The sequence below is a fragment of the Notamacropus eugenii genome, chromosome 2 (assembly GCF_028372415.1).
Source record: "Notamacropus eugenii isolate mMacEug1 chromosome 2, mMacEug1.pri_v2, whole genome shotgun sequence".
NCBI lineage: Eukaryota > Metazoa > Chordata > Mammalia > Diprotodontia > Macropodidae > Notamacropus > Notamacropus eugenii.
This window is the reverse complement of record NC_092873.1, coordinates 36,020,298-36,041,112: the sequence shown is the minus strand read 5'-3', so window position 1 is coordinate 36,041,112 and position 20,815 is coordinate 36,020,298. Positions and strand designations below refer to the sequence as shown.

Sequence of the window (20,815 nt, the reverse complement as noted above, 5' to 3'; positions counted from 1 at the left end):
ACAACTCCACCATCAGTGCATTAATGTCTCATTTTTCCCACATTCCCTCCAACATTTGTCATTTACCTTTTTGGTCCTATTAGCCAATCTAATGGGTATGAGGTAGTATCTCAGAATTGTTTTAATTTGCATTTCTCCAGTCAATAGTGAGTTAGAGTATTTTTTTCATACGGCTATACATAGCTTTCATTACTTCATCTGAAAACTGTTCACATCTTTTGTATTGTCTTTAGGTGCATTACTGGGCCTCATTTGCTCAGCAGCGGGGCATACAGGTTGAGTGCAACCAGGGCCATGTCTTCACTCGGGGAACCCAGCGACTTATACCTCAAGGTTTGGCCAGTTGCCCCTCAGTCTATTTCTTGCTGCCCTCTTTCCTTTTCTCCACATCTTCCTGCTTCTGCCCATTCACTCACTTATCTGCCTCCCCACGCCCATCCCAGTATGCTTGCCTGCCAGTCTTCTGAGTGCCTGTCTCACACCTCACAGCGGGCACTGTGATGCGACGCCTCATCTCCGAATGGAGCGTGACACAGATGGTGAGTGACCTGAGTCAAGTGACAGTGCATCTGATGGCTTCACCCAGTGATGAGAGCTCTGACCACCGTCTTGATCTGCTGGTCACGAAGACTCACCTCCTGAGCCTGTCTTCCCTCACCTACCAGCGGCATAGCAACCGTACTGCTGAAGAGGTATTCTCTTGGTTCTGAGAGCTTCTTCTCCGCCCTTTGAGAAGAGGAGCCTCAGCTCTGTCTGACTTCCTAGTTGGACTCTGTATTCTCTCCCAGCCCCACAGAGGAGTGAAGTGTAGCTACTGATTTCTCCTTAACTCCTTTGTCTAGAAGTGTTTTTCCTTCTGGATTGAGTTTTTATGTTGAATCATTTAAAAATACATTCTCTGTCTTAAGATCTAATGTCCAGGGATCTAATTTAGTCAGTAAAATGTGACCCCTCAGGCCCCTCTCTCTACATCTTTCCTGTTTGCCCCAAGCAGATTGCATTTTCAGTAGTGCTGTTTTCTGTGGCCTTGCATGCCTACAGCCCCAGCTGAGAATCCTAGGCCCCCGAATGACCTGACTTCATTCAGCTGTTCCTCTTTCCTCAGGAGCTGTCCTCCCGAGATGGGGACCCTGCCTTTCATACCCACCAACTGCATTTAGTGGACTTGCGGGCTTCTTGGACCACCACCAACAGGGACATTGCCTTTGGCCTCTATGATGGCTACAAAAAGGCAGCTGTGCTTAAACGAAACCTTTCTACTGAGGCCCTGAAGGGGTTAAAAATTGATCCCCAGCTGCCAGCCAAAAAGCCAAAGCGGGGTCTCTTGCCCAACCCTCCAGCCCCGCCTCGCGTCAGTACTCCTAGCCTCAGCAGAGGGCCTGAAAAGAGCTCCTCAGGAGGTAAGCTGGAGGGGCTGAGACACCATGGATTAATCAGTGGATGTGACAAGGTTGATTATATCTAGGATCACAAGATTGAGAGTGGAAGAGACCCTAGAGATTTTCTGGTCCTACTCCCTAATATTCTTATTTTTATTGATTTTCAGTTTTATCATTGACTGTTGTTCTTATACCACAGTTGTTTCTTCTTAAATCACCCTCACCTCCTTAAGCTTATAACAAAGAAAAACATACAGAACCAACCAGTGCAGTCACTCCATGTTGTTAGGAAGTACCCTTCATCTGGAGTCCCCTCCTTGGATGTTTCTATACTGTTTCATCGTGATGGACTCTGTGTACATTGTACATGGCATCATTAGGCTTCTTGTTCTCCTGCTTCGGCTCTTCCCATTCTGCAATACTTCCTAAAAGGCTGCCCACCTTTTTCCAGTTTCTCACATTCATCTTTTCTTAAAGTACAAAGAGATTCCATTACATTCACATATCACAGTTGGTTCAGACAGTCCTCATTTGATGGTATCCCTCTGCTTAGGTTCCCTCTTACCTCCAGGATCAAGTCCTCTGCTTCACATTTCAATCTCTTTGTGAGTTCCCACCTTCCAGGTATGTTACACTTTACTCCACTAACTCCATAGGCCAGTGTGTCCAATTTGTTCTTCCTTGAACATGTCCCTCCTGTTTGCCATCTCTGTGTCTTTGCAGTCGCTCTTGTCCTTGCTTGGAATGCTCTCTGTCTTCACCTCTGCCTTTGAGTTTCCTTGACTTCCTTCAAGATGTGACTCAGACCTACCTACAGCCTTCTCTCTCACTCAGATCAAAGTCAACTGCAAGTCATGTCATCATCTTGATGCCATGGTCCTCTTTGAAAAACCAAGGACAGAAGCAACAGCAAGAGACCTCACCTTCTCTAATCCTTTCCTGGCATTCCCAGACCCAAGCTACTGATGCCTTCATCTTTGAGATGACTTTCCATCAGCTCTGTGTGTAAATCTTGTGCATACAGAATTATTTCCTTGTTTGTCTCTTTCTTTGTGATCTCCTTGAGAGCAAGGATAGTTTTTATCTTTCTTGGTTACTCCAGTGCTTATCCTACAGCCTGGCACGTAATAAGCATTTTGTAAATGCTGACTGACTGACTGATGGGACCCATTTTGTTTCTGTTTTTCTGCTCTCGCTAAGAGTTCCTTTGAATATTTTAGTGTATACCCAGGAGTGCATCTTTTTCATTTTATAGATGAGAAAATGAGACCAACATAAGTGAAAACCATTGTCTACTGCCTTTGCTTGGCAGCACTTGATACCAAGTAAGGAGAGGCCTGGATTCTAATCTACCTCTTACCCTCTGTGTTCAGGGTTGTTCCATAACATCTGTGAGCTCTAGTGTCCTCAGCTGGACGATGGATATATACAATTAGTGCCTGCCTAAGAGGATTGGGGAGGGTCTAATGTATGTAAGACACTTTGTAGGCCTGAAAGCAAATGGAAGCATCAGAGGAGCAGGGAATGTGAGGCCTGGAAGGAGGCAGTGAAGCCTCTGGAGGGCAGGGTTTCCCTCTTCTGATTCCAGGCGCTGCTCTCGCTGGTCTGGACTCATGAAGGCAGTTAGCCCAGCCCTCTCAATCTGGGGTCTCAGCCCCTGTTAGTCATTTTTTGTTCCTTCTTCTTCAGTCCAAAGATCGTTTGTGTGGGCAGAGAAGCAAAATGAGATGGGAATGGTGCAGCTGTGGTAGTGTTTCTTCCCCACCCCCCATGCTGCCCCATTCATCTTCCAGGCTCCTTTTGCTTGTTGGAGCCTGAAGAAGACCCCCACTGTCTTTGCCAGTCTCAGTTGGTGCTGAGCATTTGCTCTGGTGGCACTCTGCCTGGGGACAAGACCATACATCCATTTGTACTTACCCTCCGTGAGCCTGCCCGTGCTTCCATCTTCTGTGTTCATCTCCTTGGGTATCTACGTGGATCTTGTTAGGTGACTCTTCTTTTTCCTCTTCATTAAAATTGTTTCTGCACATTCATCACTGTCATTGAGCTTTCCATTCTGGCCGGCCTCACTTCCCGTTTCCATGGGATCCTATTTGTCCTTTCTCTAGACCCTTTGGAATGTGCTTTCTGCATGTCAGACTCTGCTTAACTTTCTTCTCCTTCCCTGCCACTCATTCGAAGATAGAGTAGTCACTGAGGAGAGGACTGCTGTCATTTCCATTCCAACAGCCAGTGCCTCCTTGTTAGTGAAGAGCGGATCCAAGAGAGAATCTTGCCTTGTTAGCACCTTCTTTCTGCTTGGTGTCAACTTGTTTTTCTGGAATGAACTAGTTTCATTTCATACCTCAAGGACTGAAGCATTGAAGGGCTGAGAACAGAGACTGCGAGGAAAGTGCTAGGTTGTGGGGAGAGAGAGTAGCTTAAGAAGGGTGATCAGCCTGAGGGCAGTGGGGAGAGAAGAGAATTCCATGTAGTTTCTGGTTCAGCAGTATGGGATTAGAAGCAATTCCTTCCCCCTCTGACAGTGGCCCTCTTCCTCATCAGGTGCACACATGTTGCAGAAGCTGATTGAGGAGACAGATAAATTTGTGGTCTTCACAGAAGAAGAGTCGGGCGTCAGCGAGCAACTATGTGGCATCGCTGCCTGTCAAACAGATGATATTTTCAACCGCAACTGCCTCATTGAGCTGGTCAACTGTCAGGTACCCTTACTGTCTCCCCAGCAGCCCAACCAGGAGGGGTTGGAGAGAATGCTCCATGCAATTGCTCAAAAGGGCTTTGAGCCTCTGGTGTTAGGAGCCTGCTTGGCGGTGGGTTGGGGAAACCTTTCAAACGCTAAAATAAAATTCGTAGGATTACAGAGGAAACCAGTTATCTCAACATACAGCTACCAAAGTATTTTAAAAAAAACTTAGGGATCCCAGTTTGAAAACCTGTGTTATACCCGGAAGAGGCCAGTCTGCTAACAAACATTTCCATCTTTAGAGGCTGGAGTAGTGGAGGCCTGCAGCCTTTGGCCCCTCCCCTCCATCGAACACTTCACTGCATCTGTGAGGTTTGCTTCTTGGGCCTGTTGTGAGATCTGAGAATGGACCCAGAAAGGCATTGCAGGAAACTGCAGGCAGGGCCATTGATGCTGGGGGGTGGGGAGCCAGAAACTTGAACCAGCCATAGGATTTGGTATAAACTTTTAAAAAAATTTTTTTTATTTATTTTAAATACAAAACAGGAAAAGAAAAAAAGAACATTTCCATGTATACAGCAGAGTGCACAATAAGAGAGGATTCAGTATCAAACAATAAATTTCCAATTCAAGAAAACCTATGTAGTAAATACTACACATTATTTTCAAAGCTACTTAGCTTTTCTGTGCTTCCTTCTAGGTTTTATTTTGTTCTCTGCTATGTACTTTTTATTCTATTTTTTTCTCCCTTCCTACCCTCCCCTGCCCTAGAGAAGGCTACAAATAAATGTGACTCTGTGTGTGTGTATGTGTGTGTTGTGTATATGTGCATATATATGCATATATATAAATACACTAAAAATACACATCTAGTTCTTTCTCTGGAGGTGGATAGTATCTTCTTTCATAGGTCCAAGTCTTTCCATGTTTTTCTAAATCAGCTAGCTTATCATTTCTTATGTCACAGTTGTCTTTGATCATAATCATATTCCACAGCTAGTTTAACCATTCCCCACTTGAAAGGCATCGATTATTTTAGCTAAATGATTTGGTATAAACTTATGTAACTGATCACTGGCAGGATGAAGCCTCAGTTACAATGGAAGGTGTATTCTTTTGATTTGTTTCCCCTTTTCCTCAGTGGTCCTGTGTCCTGGCAGCTTCTTTTCTTTGATTATAGATGGTTCTTCGAGGTGCTGAGACAGAAGGCTGTGTCATTGTGTCTGCGGCCAAAGCCCAGCTGCTTCAATGCCAACACCACCCGGCCTGGTATGGTGATACCCTAAAGCAGAAGACATCTTGGACATGTCTCCTGGATGGCATGCAGTACTTTGCTACCACTGAGAGCAGCCCTGCTGAGCGTGATGACCGACAACTCTGGCTGGAGGTCAGTGCACTCCCACTTAGCAGAACTAGCCATGTCTTTCCTGTTACCCAAGGTCAATCCTGACTCCCTCTTGCCTCTGGGATTAAATATACATAATTTCTTCTTCGATTCCTCAAACCCTTTGCCGTCTGAGCCCAGGCTGCCTTTCCAGGCTCCTTATATGTATGTTCTAACAGGGGAGAGCTTGCTCTCTCCTCCCACGTCTATGTCTTTGGGCACCTTGATAGCATGCCCACTTCCCTTGTACTTCACATAGGAAGCCTCTCACCAGTTGTTAGGGCCCTCTCTTCAGAAATTATTTTGCATGAATTTGTGCTTAATAGTTTTTGTGCCTGGTGTTTCCCCCAGTAGAATGTAATCTTCTTGAGGGCAGCCACTCTTTCATTTGTTTTTGTGTCCCCAGGCACCCAGTGCCTGGCAGATATTAGGGACTTCATCAGCTTTTGCTGAGTGAATGAAATGAATCTTCACCCTTTGCAGCAGTCAGCACAGCTGGGGAAATTCTTCCCTTTGCTTGTCGCTGTTGGCCAGGTGTTGTAATCATGGCGGGAGCTCCCTGTCCCTCTGCACGTAGTACGAAGTTTGACAGGCTTTGGGCACCTGCTTGTGGATTGCTCACATACCGTGATGGGGAGCCAAAGCAGGTGCTGAGGCATAGGAGCTTCCACTAGTCTGAGAAATGTTAGCTGCTTCTGACCTCTTGTGATCGCCGTTTGTTGGCTGATAGCATTTGTCAAGTGAGCAGGTCTGATTTAAGGGCTCATCTGTGGGGAACTCAGAAATGCTTTCATCCTGCAGATGCTGTTTGTTTAGGCCTGTGGGAGGCTGTGCTATGGGGAGTTGAGAGGGAGTGATCTGGGAGCAGAGCCATGGGAAATGGTGTCAACCTGTCCTTGTCTTTAACCTCTCACTGAAGCCACCTGGAGGCTGGAACAGCAGGAAAACCAACTTTCAGGAGGGGAGAGTGATGGGAGACCTGCAAGCTCTCACCAGCCAATAATGGACATTAGTGGCATTAGTTGTTAGCAGGTAGAGCAAAAGAAGGGAATTCTGCAGCCCTCCCTTGCCAGGCCTAGAGGCCTGAGGGCTACCCGAGTCTTACCTTACCTATCGCAGGTCTTCGGCTGGCCAAACTGGATAAACGTATGAGAGAAGAGACTTTCCAGAGTCGAACAAGGGTTAGGCTTTATTCAGGGTCTTGGTTACATGTGCAGGGGGAACTCTTCCTTAGGATAGAGAGAAATCTCCCAAGGAGGCAAAGATCTTACAGTAAGAGAATGAAAGCAGAAGTGGAAGTGGGGAGAGAGGGGAGAGGGGCCTTCTGTCCTGTAAGGGTCCCTCAGCGCTAAGAGTGCCTTCAGGCTTTCCTGACCCTACTTAAGCTCTCCCGCCCGCATAGTTTGCACCTGAATACCGTGCCTGTTAGATAACAATAGGTGTGCTCAGATCTGGGCCAATCTCGAGGGCGGGGATGCTCTTCCCCAGCAAGTTTCCCACAGGGAAGAGGCGGAAATGCACGAGATAGCCTGGGTCTCACACCTCAATTCCCTGCTGTTCCCTGGGGGGCCTCATGAGAACTCTAAAGTTTAGAAGTCCTCACCTTTACCTGCCCGAGACTGTCCACATGGAACTGAGCTTACACCCCCAACACTCCCTAAGCCACATTCCCTTCATCCACCCTAAAGCATCTGATAAACCCCAAAGCAAAAGTAACACTTGTCAGAGTGTCCTCTGGGGATAAAGCTGATCCCTCCTCCCTTGGTCCAGCTGAAGTGTCTCACTGCCCTGACAATGGAACCCAGTGTAGGTGACATCCAGTGTAACTATACAAGAGGTAAGAATCCATCCAATTAGATATCACTCTAGACAGGGGATGGACAGGTTGGTAGCGATAGGAAGAGGACGCTGACTACGGTAGTGGTCCGAGCAGAAAGGGTCCCAGCAAACAAATGCAGGGAGTACCTGTTCTCCTTGTTGAGGTGACCCAGGGGAGCTGGGAAGCAGCCACCTGAGTTTTGTTTCCATCTCAGGCACGCTGAGCCTTGTACTCGAAGCCTGCTTTCTCTGGTGGAGGCCACTGCAGCCTTCAGAGAATGATGCACTCTGGGACACTGTCCCCAACCCCTTAACAAGGATATGTGATGGTACATTTTTCACAGAACTGATTCTATGTGACTCAGTCAGTAGATTTGATGGCTCCATATTGTTTTCCGTTTTTCCAGTGATGAGGCTGCCCACATTGTACTCATTGCACTCTTGACTTTGAATCTTGTCTGGCAGAGAGATTTAAATGAATGTCAGCCTGTGTTTCACTAGCCCATCTCACCATTATCAGCAACCATAGAGAACAATGGGACTATGAACAAGGAAAAGTGCTAGCAAAGGTTCAGCTTTCATGAAAGTCGGTGCTGTCCAAAGTCTGATTTCTGATTTTATTTTTAGGCCTCAGGGCTAGGGGTCTGGCCTTTTGTATCTGCTTGGGCTAAAATGCCTTCTAAAAGGGAATTTGGGAAAGGAAGGTTTCAGATCGTAGCTAATGTCCTTGGAAGGCTCATGGCCAGGCTTGAAGGATGGATGCCATTCAAAACCATGAAAGGGAAAAGTTGGACTTCTCCCTTGGGGGATTCTATCTGGGAATCAGAGGGCTGTGGAACAAGTGGCTTGGGATCTTGAGCCTTTTTGCCCAGGAATAGTCTGTGACCATTATGGCTGAAGATGCCCATGACTTTCTCGCCAGGTGAAGAACATTGAGGAGCATCGGGAGCGCAGTCTGGACTCCGTGCAGGAGCTGATGGAAAGTGGCCAGGCTGTTGGCGGCATGGTCAGCACCACCACAGGTTGGTGGGGCTCTGCCTCTGTCCCAAGGTTGGGGATGCCAAGGAAGGTGCTAGGTCCTGACAGTGCTATAATTAGGTGGGACTGCTATTGGTGAGTTTCTCATAGTTTTCCTGGAATCCTTTGGTCTTGCGTAACTAGGAGCCAAAGTTGTTAGACATGGCTCTTTTGATGTAAGTCAGAGGGATGGCCCCTGTGGCAGAGGACTACCCCTCAGCAGGTTTTGTCCCCTGCCCAGACTGGAACCAACCTGCGGAGGCCCAGCAAGCCCAGCAGGTTCAGCGGATCATCTCACGCTGCAGCTGCCGGATGTATTACATCAGCTACAGCCATGACATTGACCCTGAGCTGGCCACTCAAATCAAACCACCTGAGGTCCATGAACAGCAAGAAGAAAAGGAAGATCTGCTGAAAAAGCAGGAGGGTACGGGAGAGCTCATGGGCTTTTCAGAATTGGGAGGGGAGGAATCGCCCTCTCTGGGGCCTAAGGCTTGTGTGTAAACCAATGTCCCCTCCAGGGCTATGTTTCTGCCTTTGAAACTGGATTAATTCCAAAGAGGGCCCTATTCATGACCTAGATACAACCAGACTGGGATGTTTCTGCCTCTCTTCAGCCTCAGCATTCTGTGAGGCCCTGGGTGGAGGGGGTTTTCAGGGAGGGGCCTGGACTTCCTACTAAATTCCTGGCTGATTTTATAGGGGCTGTGGACACCTTCACCCTCATCCACCATGAACTAGAGATCTCTACCAACCCAGCCCAGTATGCCATGATCCTAGACATCGTCAACAACTTGTTGCTCCATGTGGAGCCCAAGCGGAAGGTGAGCCTGGCTTCTCTACTTCATGCCAAGCCTTACTGGAGCCCCCAGGTCCGGAGCTTCTTTTGGGAGTGCTGGATTGGACTACAGGCCGCAATACTGTGCTCCCACCTGAGGAGAGCCTCCCCCATGGGTGAGGAGCAGCAGACCCTCAATCACTTTTGCATAGGCTTTAGCCTTTCTCTTCCCAAATCAGCAGTAGGACTGGATTTCTTCGTCTTGTCCCCAGTTGCCCAGTGGTCTTCAGTAATGCCACTGTAACCACTCTGTGGCCCTGCTCTGTGGCAGGAGTTCCTGACCCAAAGTCCCTTCTCTCCAGCTTTCTCTCAGGAAACTTCTGAGAGGAGAGAGGCTTTCACCTCTCGCCCACACGTGCCCACAGACTTAGTTCTTGCTTCTCCTTCTTAGGAGCATAGTGAGAAAAAGCAGCGGGTACGCTTCCAGCTGGAGATCTCCAGCAACCCCGAGGAGCAGCGCAGCAGCATCCTCCACTTACAGGAGGCCGTGAGACAGCACGTGGCTCAGATTCGGCAACTTGAGAAGCAGATGTATTCCATCATGAAGGTTGGGGCACAGAGACAGACAGGGCCTTGGGCTGGGGGGGCTCCTGGCCATAGCAGGGATCTCCTGCTCACTTTTGCTCACGCTCATTCCCCCAGTCTCTGCAGGATGACAGCAAGAATGAAAACCTCCTTGACCTGAACCAGAAGCTGAGCCAGGAGAAGGCTGACCTGCAGCTGGAGAGTGAGGAGCTGAATATCCTCATTAGGTGTGCCAGCCAGGGCACCCCTCTGCCCTCATTTCATACTAACCTCTCAGGCAGGAAATCTTCTGACAAGGGGAAGCACTTAGCTTGACTGTCTCCTCCTGGCAGTTCTGTGAGCCTCTGGGAGGGCCCAGGCAGGCCTCTCTGGTCAGGAGCTGATAACTGGAGTTGGTTTTCTCACCTCCCTCCCTTTGGCTCCCACGCAAGTTGTATCCAGGGACAGATGGTTCTGAGGGAGGCATGCAGGGATATTTGGGGGAGAGCCAAGTCCCATCTGGTTGGCAGCCTTGAAACCATGGCTCTTCCCCTGAAACTCTATCTTGAGTTTGCTCAGCACTGGAGTGTGATTGCCACTTCAGTAATTGGCCTTGGTCCCAGGAAGAGAGCTTGTGGCTTCTTGATAAAGCAGGGTTGAGAAATGGGATTGGGATTTGTTGGCCCTGTGGGTAGGGCAGCAAGTCCAGGGCTGGGGATGGTCTCAGACTGGAGGGTGAATCTTTCTGGCATTTATTCCTGCATTTGGGATGCCCCTAACACCCACACTTGAACGAGCTGTCTTTGGCTCTGTTCATTGTCTCGTGTCCTTGCCACTATGCCATCAGGTGTTTTAAAGACTTCCAGCTCCAACGGGCCAACAAGATGGAACTTCGAAAGCAGCAGGAGGATGTGAGTGTGGCCCGCCGCACAGAGTTCTACTTTGCCCAGGCACGATGGCGCCTCACCGAGGAGGATGGGCAGCTGGGCATTGCTGAGCTGGAGCTCCAGCGATTCCTCTACAGCAAGGTACTGCCAACATCTACAGAGCCTAGAGAGGGCCTCTGGCAAAGCCCAGGAAGAGCTTATTGCAGGGGTATGTATCTGTCTTAACAGGTGAACAAGTCTGATGACACAGCTGAACATCTCCTGGAGCTGGGCTGGTTCACAATGAACAACCTCCTGCCCAATGCAATCTATAAGGCAGGTGTCCTTCCTGCTGCCCCAGCCTACCTTCCCACCCTACCCATGTATGCTGGGAGATCAGGATCAGGTCTTACCTGGCTCTCCCTACAAAGTAGGTGCCAAAGGGCACTGGGTAGATCTTCAGCTTCATCCTTTCCACCCCACAGGTGGTGCTACGTCCCCAGAGCTCCTGCCAGTCTGGCCGGCAGCTGGCCCTCCGCCTGTTCAGCAAAGTCCGACCTCCTGTTGGGGGCATCTCCATCAAAGAGCACTTTGAGGTGAGGTGAACCTAATTCCTGAAGAGCCTAAGGGAAGTCAGAAGATGGGCTGTTTTTACAATAGAATTTGGCTTATGGAGGGTGACCAACTTTGTTTTTCATTTATCTTTTATTTAAACAAATTTTTATTGATATTTTTTGTTTTTATAGAATTTATATTTCCCACTGTACTCCTCTCCTCACCCTCTCTCAGAGAAATATCCCCAATAATGTGAAAAAAGGAAGACAATTTCCACAAAACTAACCAACACATAGAAAAGCGTGATGCTGTAAGCAGCCGCTGTCTCTCATTGTCCCCCCACATCTTCAAGGGGGCATTCTCACATTTCCTCTTTGGGGTCATGCTTGATCATTTCGACATTTAGTCCTGATAGTTTTTTCGTTTTTTCTGTTTCCATTGCTGTCATCGGGGTGTGTGTTGTATTCCTGCTGATGTGGGCTTCACTCTGCATCAGTTCATGTATGTCTTCCTGTGCTTCTTTGTATCCATTGTATTCATGCATCAAAATTTGTTTAGCCGTTCCCCAGGCAATAGACATCTACTTTGCTTCCAGTTCTTTGCTGCTATGAATATTTTGGTGTGTTTGATACTTATTTTGTCATTGACCTTTTTGGCGACCTTTTTATCTAGCAGTAAAATATATAGGTCAAAATATATGGACACAGAATTCTAGATTGCTTTCCAGAATGATTGGACCAATTTGCAGGTCCACCAGCTCTGTGTTAGCATGCACATCTTTGCTGAACACCTCCAGTGCTGATTATTTCCAGTTGGTTGAGTGTGACACAAAACCTCAGAGTTGTTTGGATTTAAATTTCTTAGTATTAATGATTAGGAGCATTCAGTCATATGACTATTAGTAATTTGCAGTTCTTTTTAGAAATGTTTTCATAGTTTTCATATCTGTTGGCTACTTAGCAGAGTGTCACTTTTCATCTTATGTATAAGAAACTGACTTTATTTTTATGTTTTTCAATTAACAAAATCCACTTTCTGTTTTCAGCCTCTCTGAATCACAAAAAAAAAAAAGAAATGTACAAATTGTAACAAATGTACATAGTCAAGCAGGACAAATTCCACATTGACTGAGTCTAAAAAGCATGTCTCAGCTTATACCCTCCATCCTTCACCTTTGTAGGCAGGTGGAAATGCTTGTTTAATCATGAGACCTCTGCAGTTGTCTCTGAGTTCTGTAGAGTAACTGACAGACTTTAAAGCATTGTCCTTTCTCCATCTCTTGCAGGTCAATGTGGTTCCCCTCACCATCCAACTGACACACCAGTTTTTCCACAGAATGATGGGCTTTTTCTTTCCTGGTCGTAGCATGGAGGATGAGGAAGTTGGTGATGAGGAGGACAAGTCCAAGCTTGTGACCACAGGTGAGGGCCTCCGAATGAGGCTCCAGCGGAGCTGGGTGGTAGCCACAGGAAGGAGCCATGGCCATGGAGAGGGAGTAATGGCCAGCCTGTTCTCTCTCTTGTAGGGATGCCAGTGGTGAAGCCACGGCAGCTGATCACAGCAGAAGATACAGTATCTCTGGGCCCTGGAAAGGGTGTGGCCCAGGGCCTGAACCGTAGCTCTGGGGTCAGGAGGTCCTTCCGCAAAGCACCTGAGGTACCCAATATATCCTTGGGATGGCTAGGTGGTGGGAAGGTTATTTGGGTAATCTCTTCCCTGCTTCCCTTGGGATAGAGGTGAGGACATAGGGAGGGGTGAGTGAACAACACCCAACTCTCAAATGGTTCTCATTTCTTCTGCCTTCCTCAGCATCCCGTGGATGACATTGACAAAATGAAAGAACGGGCAGCCATGAACAACTCCTTCATCTACATCAAGATCCCCCAGGTTCCACTTTGTGTCAGCTACAAGGTCTGAAGCTCCCCTGGGCATCCTGGGGCTGGGTGAAGGCAGCTCTGTACTCTTGGGAGCTGGTTGAGATTCTGTGAACCAGAACCCCTGTGAAGCTCTAAGGGTCTCTCTTCTCTCCTAAGCAGCTGATGGGCCTATTTCTGTTGTGTCTGGAGTAGCATCAGAGGTCTCTGCAGGGTGCTAGTGGGCTGGCTGCTCCTTGATAGGTACATGAGCTTTCTCTCTGTCTCTCCCCTCCCCTCCAGGGTGAAAAGAACAGTGTGGATTGGGGTGACCTTAACCTCGTGCTGCCGTGTCTAGAGTATCACAACAACACATGGACATGGCTGGACTTCGCCATGGCTGTCAAGAGGGATAGCCGCAAAGCCCTGGTTGCCCAGGTGTGTGGCTGGGCCTGCTAGGGATCTGTGGCAAGCCTAGCACTGAGGCAAAGACTTGGGCAAGGACAGAGGTTTCCTCTGCCTGTGGCTTCTAGTCCTTCTTCCCTCTCCCCTGTGACTGTGTTCAGATGACTCAGTAATTCATTCAGCAGATACCTACCTAGTGCTTCTACTCTGTTCATAGCACTCAGGGAGATGGTATGATTAGGTGGAAAGACTTGGAGTCAGAAGACCAGGGTTCAAGTCTCCACTCCAGTTCTTGTGATCTTGGACAAGTCACTTTAATTTTTCTGAGTGTTTGTCTATAATGACAATTCTTTAAATTTTATAAAAGGCCTTCTTACAGGGTGGTTATAAAGAAAGCAAACTTTGTTAGACTTTAGAGTGTAAAATTGTACATTTATTAATACCTTCCTCACAGGATTGTTGTGAGAAAAATTTCCTATAAACTGCTAGACGGCCGTGTAAACATGAGCCTTTAGAACAAGGCGCTGATTGGGGAGAGGGGGGCCAGGTAGGCCACAGAGTGGGCCCACTCCCTCTCCAGCCAACTCCTGATTAGTCTCAGTAACTCAACCCCATGATTAGGTTGCATTATTTGATTTCACTCTATATATTTCCACATTTCATATGCATCATTTATATAATTATATCTTAAAATAGTGAAAATTCAAATACATGTAACTACTTGAGGAAAGTCCTTCCTCCCCCATTTAGGGACCTGACTGTGCATATTCTGAGCTCTTGAGGGCAGGGCAGCCACCATGAAGCCTAGCCCAGCAAGTGCTCAGTAAGTGTTTCTAAGCAGACATAATGTTTTATGTCAGATTCACTGACCCTCTACCCCTCTTCCCTCACCCCTCCCAGGTGATCAAGGAGAAACTAAGGCTGAAGCCAGCTGCAGGGTCTGAGGCCCGAGGAAAGCTTGAAACCAAGTCGGACCTGAACATGCAGCAGCAGGAGGAAGATGAAAAAGCCCGACTCCTTATTGGGCTGAGTGTGGGCGACAAGAACCCCAGCAAGAAGTCAATTTTTGGCAGGAGAAAATGAGCAGGGGAAGCCCCTGTGGGGCAGAACCAGACTCTGGCCCTAGGCTCCAGGGTCTAAGTGACTCAGGGCGGGGGCAGGGGATGGGTCTCCCCTTGCTCCCTGGGGATTCATGGGGGCCTTAGGGACTGATACCCATGCTAGGCTATGAGGAGGGGGCCTAGTGGCTGATGCCAGTGTGCTGCCAATTCCTGTGCACAGCAGGCAGAGGATCAGAGGCATCAGGGTCAAAGCCCAGAACAGGGACACAGGTGCTGGATCCTTCCCCCGGGGCCAAAGAGAATGGGGAAGGGGTAGCAGATGTAGAGCAGAAGTGTTACATTTTTATAAATAGACATTATAAATATTTCTATGTGTAACCTCTCCCCATGTGCCAGGGGAAGGAAGCGGTGGGATGCGTGATCCCCTCTCAGCCCCTTCACCCCCTGTAGCCTTGTACAGAGAGGGAGGACCACCCTCCCATCTTATCCAGTCTTTGTGCCAAGTTCTGCTGGGAGAATGGCACTCAGTGCCAGAGCTGGCCATGGGTCCCTTAGTCTCTCCCTTTGGGCAAGTGCTGAATGGTGGTGGTGCTGATGCTGGTGGTAACGAAATGGGATTTAAGGAGAAAGAAAAATGATTTTAAATTTGTTGCTGTTTCGTGCTTCTCTCCAATGCGTGGACCCCACTTTTTTGTGCTGGTTGTCGGTAGTTCCCAGCCCCAGCTCAAGCTGCGGCCTGGGGAGAGATGCTTCTGCCCATCCCTCTGACAAATATCTCCCTACATTAGTACTGCTTAGAATCACTGTTCCCTTTCAGTGAGGAGGAAGTAGGTCTGCATTTTAAACACTCATTCCTAAGTGGGGTCATTTCTCCACTCCAGGAATGAGTACCCAGAAGTCTTAGTAGAAAAGGAGGCTGGCACTATGAATAATGGAGCTGGGGGTGGGGCTCATGAATGATACATCACAAAAGGGGTGGGCCTGCTTATGTAACTGGGACAGAGGGGTCTGGCAGCTGGCGAGCCACTGGCAGGATGGGAGTAGCAGGCAGCCGGCAGACCCTTCCCCACAAGGTAAGTGGTCAGATCTGCACCAGCCCCCAGTTAGGGGCAGCTTTAGCTTTATGCCCAGGGTTGGCGGGGGGAGTGTTGGGTGGGAGGCCACCCAAGATGGCCAAGATGAGAGCCATGAAAAAATCCAAAGGGAGAGGAGAGAGCATGAGTGGTCCTAGCCCAGAATGAAAAGGAAGTGTTCTGTGGAGAAGGGGTTTGTGCAGGATCCACGAGAGTGAGAACTTGGCTTTGTGCCCAGTATTAGGTAATGCCAAGCTGTGTTTGATGAACAAAGAATGCAGGCTGGTACTCAGAGGATAACTGACTGCACTGCGCTGAGTTGACTCCCAAGGGGCTGGCACCTGCTGAGAGAAGCAGCCCACACAGGGCTGGGCAGGCAGAGGGAGTTCAGTGTAGCCCCCTTGGCTCTCAGCAGGGTGACAGTATCCCCCCAATCCAGGGCCCCTGGGTTCGGGGCTGGAAGAGACTCTTGTCAGGTATGGGGACCACCCTATCAGGCCTGGACCAGCTGTGGCGACAGCAGAAGCACCAGTGCCCCCATCTGGGGTCCCTGGAGCCAGCTCTGCTGCCACCAGAGAAGCCCCTGACTGAATGGCCATTACCAAAGCTCATCTCTCTCTTCTTGCCTGAGTTCCCCATCCGGCCTCCCCAGGGGCAGCAGCAGCTGAAGGTGGGTCAGTCTTGTTCTCAGCAAAGACTATATGTGGCATCCTCATGTCTCGGTTAGAACTCATTTTGCCCTCCTTTTCAATTTCTCTATAGGTCCTGGGGTTTGTGGCCAAGGGCTCCTTTGGGACTGTCCTCAAGGTGCTGGACTGTGGCCTGGGGGCCTTGCTGGCTGTGAAGGTAAAGGCCTTTATTGCTTTCTCCTCCTCTGACCTATCCAGGGTAAGGGAACAGTAGATGGGAGAGGTTTCAGGTGCCTTTTTGCCTCTTGTCATACTGCTACAGGTGGTCCCCAAAGTAGAAGTCCTTCAGCAAGACAGCTTGAGGCAATGCAAGGAGGAAGTCAGCATTCAGGTAGGCACTGAGCACCCCAGAAAGACTCAGCTGAGGGATAGAGGGAGAACCCTGGCCCTGGGAGGACTCCCTCCTGGCCCAACCTCGTGTACCAGAGAGGCCTTTCTGGCTCTGCTTTGTTCTCATACAAGCTCATAGATGTAGCAGTCCTGACTAACATTTCCAAGTGAGCACTGTGGTTTGGGCACTGAACAGGCATCCTCTCCTCTCTGCCAAGTAGTGCCCTACTGGGGAACCCTTTGGCCCTCCTTGTGCCAGACTGGGTGTGGGGGTCAGTTAGCAGGACCAGGGATTGCATACAGACATCTCAACTGGGGGTGAACCAGACAGAAACTCCCTCTGCCCAGCCAGGTGGCGCCTGGCTCATCTTTCCGCAACAAATGCTTCCTTTGACCTGACCACCTGTTCTCTTTATCCCCAGCGCCAGATCCGACACCCATTTGTGAGTGGCTTGGGAGGCAGCTGGCAGGGACAGCGGCACCTCTTTACTAGTGAGCCTCCCTCCCTATTCTCTCTGTTCTCTGCCCTCTTACCCAAAGTCTCCAGACTGACACTGCCACCCATGGGAGGGGAATCCTCCACTTCCTTACCCCTCCATGAGGACATAAGACCTTCTGCCTGCAGCCCTGGAGAAAAGGGTGGTGCTGTTTTGGGCAGGAAGTCCATGGTAGCCTAGGCCCCCTGACACCAGGCTCCTTTGCAGTGTATAACTACTACAGCACAGGAGACCTGCACTCTCTCTGGACTACGATTGGCTGCTTTTCTGAGGTTACCATCCGCCTCTTTGCTGCTGAACTGGCCCTAGGCGTGGGTAAGTGAAGCTGGAGGGGAATGGGTCCATGTGGGAGGAGCTCCCAGGACCGGGGTGGGATGGGATAGCCAAGCCCACTGAGGCTTTGGGATGCTGACTGAGGTCCTGGTTGGTGACAGAGGGATGAGAAAGTTGGAAAGGCTAGGACATGGCAATGGGGGGACGCCGTTAGTTAGGAGGAGAACATTTACATTTCAAACTTGTTCTCTTTCCCAGGCTACCTACATGACTTGGGCATTGTGCATCGAGATCTAAAGGTAAAGCCCATGTTCCATCCTGCTGCCTGGGCAGCCCACGTGGGAGGGGAGGTTCGGAGTCAGCCCAAGTGCCTGGAAACACCTTTGAACTATGCACTGCCTTAGTATTAGCGTGGTTGAGCTGGACAAAGCCAACTCTGCCCTGCCCCACTCCCCTCCCCCCAAGATATTCTTAGGACAAACTAAGAGTTATGTTAAAAAAATAAACCAGGATGGGACACAGAGTTGGGTACCCTTTTTAAATAGGAGTTAGGAAGACATCATTATGGGAAAGGGTACATTTGAATGTTTTATTTATAACCTTTCAGATGGAGAACATTTTACTGGATGAAAGAGGTAAATCTCTTCAATTCCTGTAGATAATAAAGTGTGTGTGTGTGTGTGTGTGTGTGTGTGTGTGTGTGTGTGTGTGTGTGTGTATTTGGGGGGGTGGGTATATTTTCAAGGTGGGGGACAGAGGGAATGCTTTCCTCAGAACAAAAGGTAGGGGAGTAGGAATGTGTATGTGGTGGTGATGACCGCCTCTTCCCTCAAAGGCCACCTAAAGCTCACAGACTTTGGCCTGTCGAGACACCTACCCCAAGGAGGGCGAGCTTATACTATCTGCGGGACACTCCAATACATGGGTGAGATAGAGATGGGGCTGGTTGGTCAGGGTTGGGTGTAGGTGTGTCTGGGTGGCAGTGGCGACCACAGCCTTCTCTCCGTTCCTGTGCACTGATGAGGGATGACCTTTGCCTTGGCCGTTCCCCATGGCTGGGATGAAGTCAGTCTTCACCTCTGCCTGACCACTTTTTACAAGGAGTCTCCCTTCTGTGTTTAACACATGTGTTTATTTGTATCTGTTCTCTTCATATTTATTTGGTATGCACTTAACATGTGCATTTATAGTTTCCCTGTTAGAATGGAAGCCCTGGATTGTAGACATTCTTTCCGTCTTTGTATCTGTGTATCCCCAGCTTTTAGCAGAGTCGTGTCTGGCACACGTAGCAATCACTTCATGAATGCCAGTTGGTCTATTGACTGGTTGATTCAATCTCAACTCCTTGCAGCCCCAGAAGTCCTGAGTGGTGGGCCTTACAACCACGTGGTTGACTGGTGGTCCCTGGGCATCTTGCTTTTTGCCCTGGCAGCTGGAGAGGTAAGAAAAGAATTGGAGGGGTGGAAGGGGGAAGGAATCCTTGTTGTAGGTAAAGAGAGGGGAAAATTCTGTCACCCATCATTTAGCCTGGATTTCATCCTGTGAGTAGAGGTCAGGAGTGGGACAAAGAAAGACTCCATAATAGACAGCATATTCCAGCCCCATTCTTTCTTATCCTAGTTCCCACTGCAGGCTGAGAAGGATCACGTGGCCATGTTGTCGAGTGTGACTCACTGTGACTATGCAGTCCCAGCCTCTCTTAGCCAGGGGCTTTCTCTTCTGCTCCAGGAGGTAAGAGCAGCCCTATCCTGACTCTTTTCTGATCACCAGCTTCTTAATCCCTCCTTCCACATTCTACTTCTTTACATTTTTCAGCCTGGTCTCCAACTCTGCTTGGCCCACTTCACTTCTTTTCTCATTCCCTTTGATCTTTATTCCTTCTGGCTCCTGACTGGCTCTTCCTGTCTCCTCAAAAGCTTCCTTCCCTCCTTAGGCCATCGTGCAATTCCCTACCCCAAGCAGCTTGAGCTTAGACCATTACGTCTCCTTTCTCTGGGAGGAAGTCTGGGATCCTCAGCGCACTTCCCACTGACTTCCAGGCTAATTTCATTTTACCTGAAACTTGAGCTCTTCCCATGCCCCCAAATGCCTCTATCTAATTGGCTGCTACAGATCTTCTTGACTCTTGGGCTACTGCTTGTCCCAGTCACACAGATTCCCATTATCCCAGGGAAGGGCCCTTAGTGGCCATCTGTTCCAGCCTGTAGCTAACAGGAATCACCTCTACTCCAGGCCCGACAAATGGTCATTCCACGCCTTCTTGCTCCCACACCCCTGGCCTTCAGTCTCTTCACTCACACAGCCCCTCACTCTTTGTCTCCCTTCAGCTCCTGTGCCACAACCCCTTCCATCGTCTGCGCTACCTGTATCACTTCCAGGTCCATCCTTTTTTTCGGGGCATGGCCTTTGACCCTGAGCTCCTGCAGAAGCAGCCAGTATCCTTCGTCCTGGAGGCGAGAGCTGCCCTTCCTGCCCCAGTTGAGGCTGTCCAGTTCCACGATTTTGACTGTGATTTGATGTCTCTTTCAACCTACCCCTACCCTGCCTGAGCTCTGTGCCCCCCCAACCCCTGCCCCCCATGCTGGGATTGTAGCTGAGAGGTTCAGGATCTTCTCCACCTGCATCTCAGGAAGACCTCCCAGATGCACCAGGTTGTCTCTGGCCCACATACGTGTCATTTGTTCTTTGTAACAGGATTCCCTCCCATTTTGAAACTCAAAACATTTTATAACTGAAGCTGATCCTGTGGGGCTCTTTAGAAGGCTGTGGTCTCCCCAGAGAGACAGACCAAAGTCCTGTTCCTGGGTATCCTGCCACCTTCCTCCCTCTCCTGCCCCTTCTCATTCAGTAGGTCAAAGCAGGCATCCAACCATTTTGCTTGTCTCCACGTCTGCCAGCCTTAGGCTCTTAGCCAGGGCTCTCCAGTCCACCTCTCCCTTCCATATTTCTATGCCACATTTCCTTTCTTCAGCAATACTGAACTCTGTACTTACACACGTTGATTCCTCAAGGTGCTTGACAAGCTTAGCCAGCCTGTCCTTTTCAGAAGCAATAATTGTTTTTTGTAAGGATACAAATTACCCTTGCCCCAACAATTTACATTTTAAATTATCATCTAAGTGTTCAAGGCCTGATTGTGCAATACATTCAATAAAGAAAATAAAATGGATACTTTTACAGGCTGTTGTGAGGAGGAGGTGGGACAACTGAGACACAGGTAGGTTTGGATCCCTCCAGGGGCATCCCTGGGAAAAGCATAGGATTAAGTTTCAAGTTCTGTAGCGAAAGCAATCATCTCCCAGGACATAAGAACTGCCATGCTGGACCTTTGTCCACGATCCATTCCTCCAGATTCGTTTTCTAATGGGTCCACTAAAGGACACTTGTGGAAGGGTGGTTCTTCTTCTGAATGCAACTTCCAAGAGTCTCGGGATGAATCTTAGAGCATGAAAGCCTCAGTCAGCCATGACTCTATCTAACCTTTTGCCAAGTCTATATTTTTAGTTTATAACCTCTCTTCAGGTAATGAATTTTGCTTCCTCCATGTTAGGTTTTTTTTTTTTATACTGCAGTTGTCAAGTCTTCTTTCA

General features: G+C 48.9%; 2 protein-coding genes across 5 annotated transcripts in view; both read left to right on the top strand.

The window, feature by feature from the left end:
- Positions 1 to 15,008, top strand: part of BLTP2 (bridge-like lipid transfer protein family member 2) — a 33,445-nt gene extending 18,437 nt beyond the window's left edge. The window contains exons 22-39 of one of the 2 annotated variants that reach the window (XM_072639777.1): positions 234 to 333; positions 490 to 692; positions 1,106 to 1,400; positions 3,924 to 4,081; positions 5,243 to 5,449; positions 8,187 to 8,286; positions 8,523 to 8,708; positions 8,984 to 9,105; positions 9,511 to 9,666; positions 9,762 to 9,871; positions 10,471 to 10,651; positions 10,739 to 10,825; positions 10,975 to 11,085; positions 12,330 to 12,465; positions 12,570 to 12,700; positions 12,854 to 12,955; positions 13,201 to 13,335; positions 14,203 to 15,008. In XM_072639777.1, the coding sequence (XP_072495878.1) occupies positions 234 to 333; positions 490 to 692; positions 1,106 to 1,400; positions 3,924 to 4,081; positions 5,243 to 5,449; positions 8,187 to 8,286; positions 8,523 to 8,708; positions 8,984 to 9,105; positions 9,511 to 9,666; positions 9,762 to 9,871; positions 10,471 to 10,651; positions 10,739 to 10,825; positions 10,975 to 11,085; positions 12,330 to 12,465; positions 12,570 to 12,700; positions 12,854 to 12,955; positions 13,201 to 13,335; positions 14,203 to 14,385 (2,703 nt within the window). In that variant the 3' untranslated portion in view covers positions 14,386 to 15,008. Of the gene's footprint in view, positions 1 to 233; positions 334 to 489; positions 693 to 1,105; positions 1,401 to 3,923; positions 4,082 to 5,242; positions 5,450 to 8,186; positions 8,287 to 8,522; positions 8,709 to 8,983; positions 9,106 to 9,510; positions 9,667 to 9,761; positions 9,872 to 10,470; positions 10,652 to 10,738; positions 10,826 to 10,974; positions 11,086 to 12,329; positions 12,466 to 12,569; positions 12,701 to 12,853; positions 12,956 to 13,080; positions 13,173 to 13,200; positions 13,336 to 14,202 lie in introns of those variants that run through there. The other variant, XM_072639778.1, reaches the window with a different exon arrangement.
- A 327-nt stretch (positions 15,009 to 15,335) lies between these two features.
- On the top strand, positions 15,336 to 20,394 carry RSKR (ribosomal protein S6 kinase related). 3 transcript variants are annotated; one of them, XM_072639793.1, is made up of 11 exons: positions 15,336 to 16,106; positions 16,199 to 16,282; positions 16,388 to 16,456; positions 16,878 to 16,947; positions 17,160 to 17,267; positions 17,484 to 17,524; positions 17,833 to 17,860; positions 18,061 to 18,150; positions 18,577 to 18,665; positions 18,846 to 18,956; positions 19,553 to 20,394. In XM_072639793.1, the coding sequence occupies exons 1-11, from the start codon at positions 15,915 to 15,917 to the stop codon at positions 19,772 to 19,774; spliced, it is 1,104 nt and encodes a 367-aa protein (XP_072495894.1). In that variant the 5' UTR covers positions 15,336 to 15,914; the 3' UTR covers positions 19,775 to 20,394. The 3 variants fall into 3 exon arrangements, with proteins under 3 accessions (XP_072495894.1, XP_072495893.1, XP_072495895.1); XM_072639792.1 differs by having other exon boundaries at positions 15,675 to 16,106; positions 18,484 to 18,665; XM_072639794.1 differs by lacking the exon at positions 18,061 to 18,150 and having other exon boundaries at positions 15,675 to 16,106.
- Positions 20,395 to 20,815: the final 421 nt, after the last annotated feature.

Excerpts from the sequence above, each read along its gene's own strand:
- RSKR (XM_072639792.1), top strand. The coding sequence starts at position 15,915 with ATGGGGACCACCCTATCAGGCCTGGACCAGCTGTGGCGACAGCAGAAG. Across the intron at positions 17,268-17,483 it reads TGAACTGGCCCTAGGCGTGG|GCTACCTACATGACTTGGGC; the intron begins GTAAGTGAAGCT and ends TCTCTTTCCCAG. Across the intron at positions 18,957-19,552 it reads TTTCTCTTCTGCTCCAGGAG|CTCCTGTGCCACAACCCCTT; the intron begins GTAAGAGCAGCC and ends GTCTCCCTTCAG.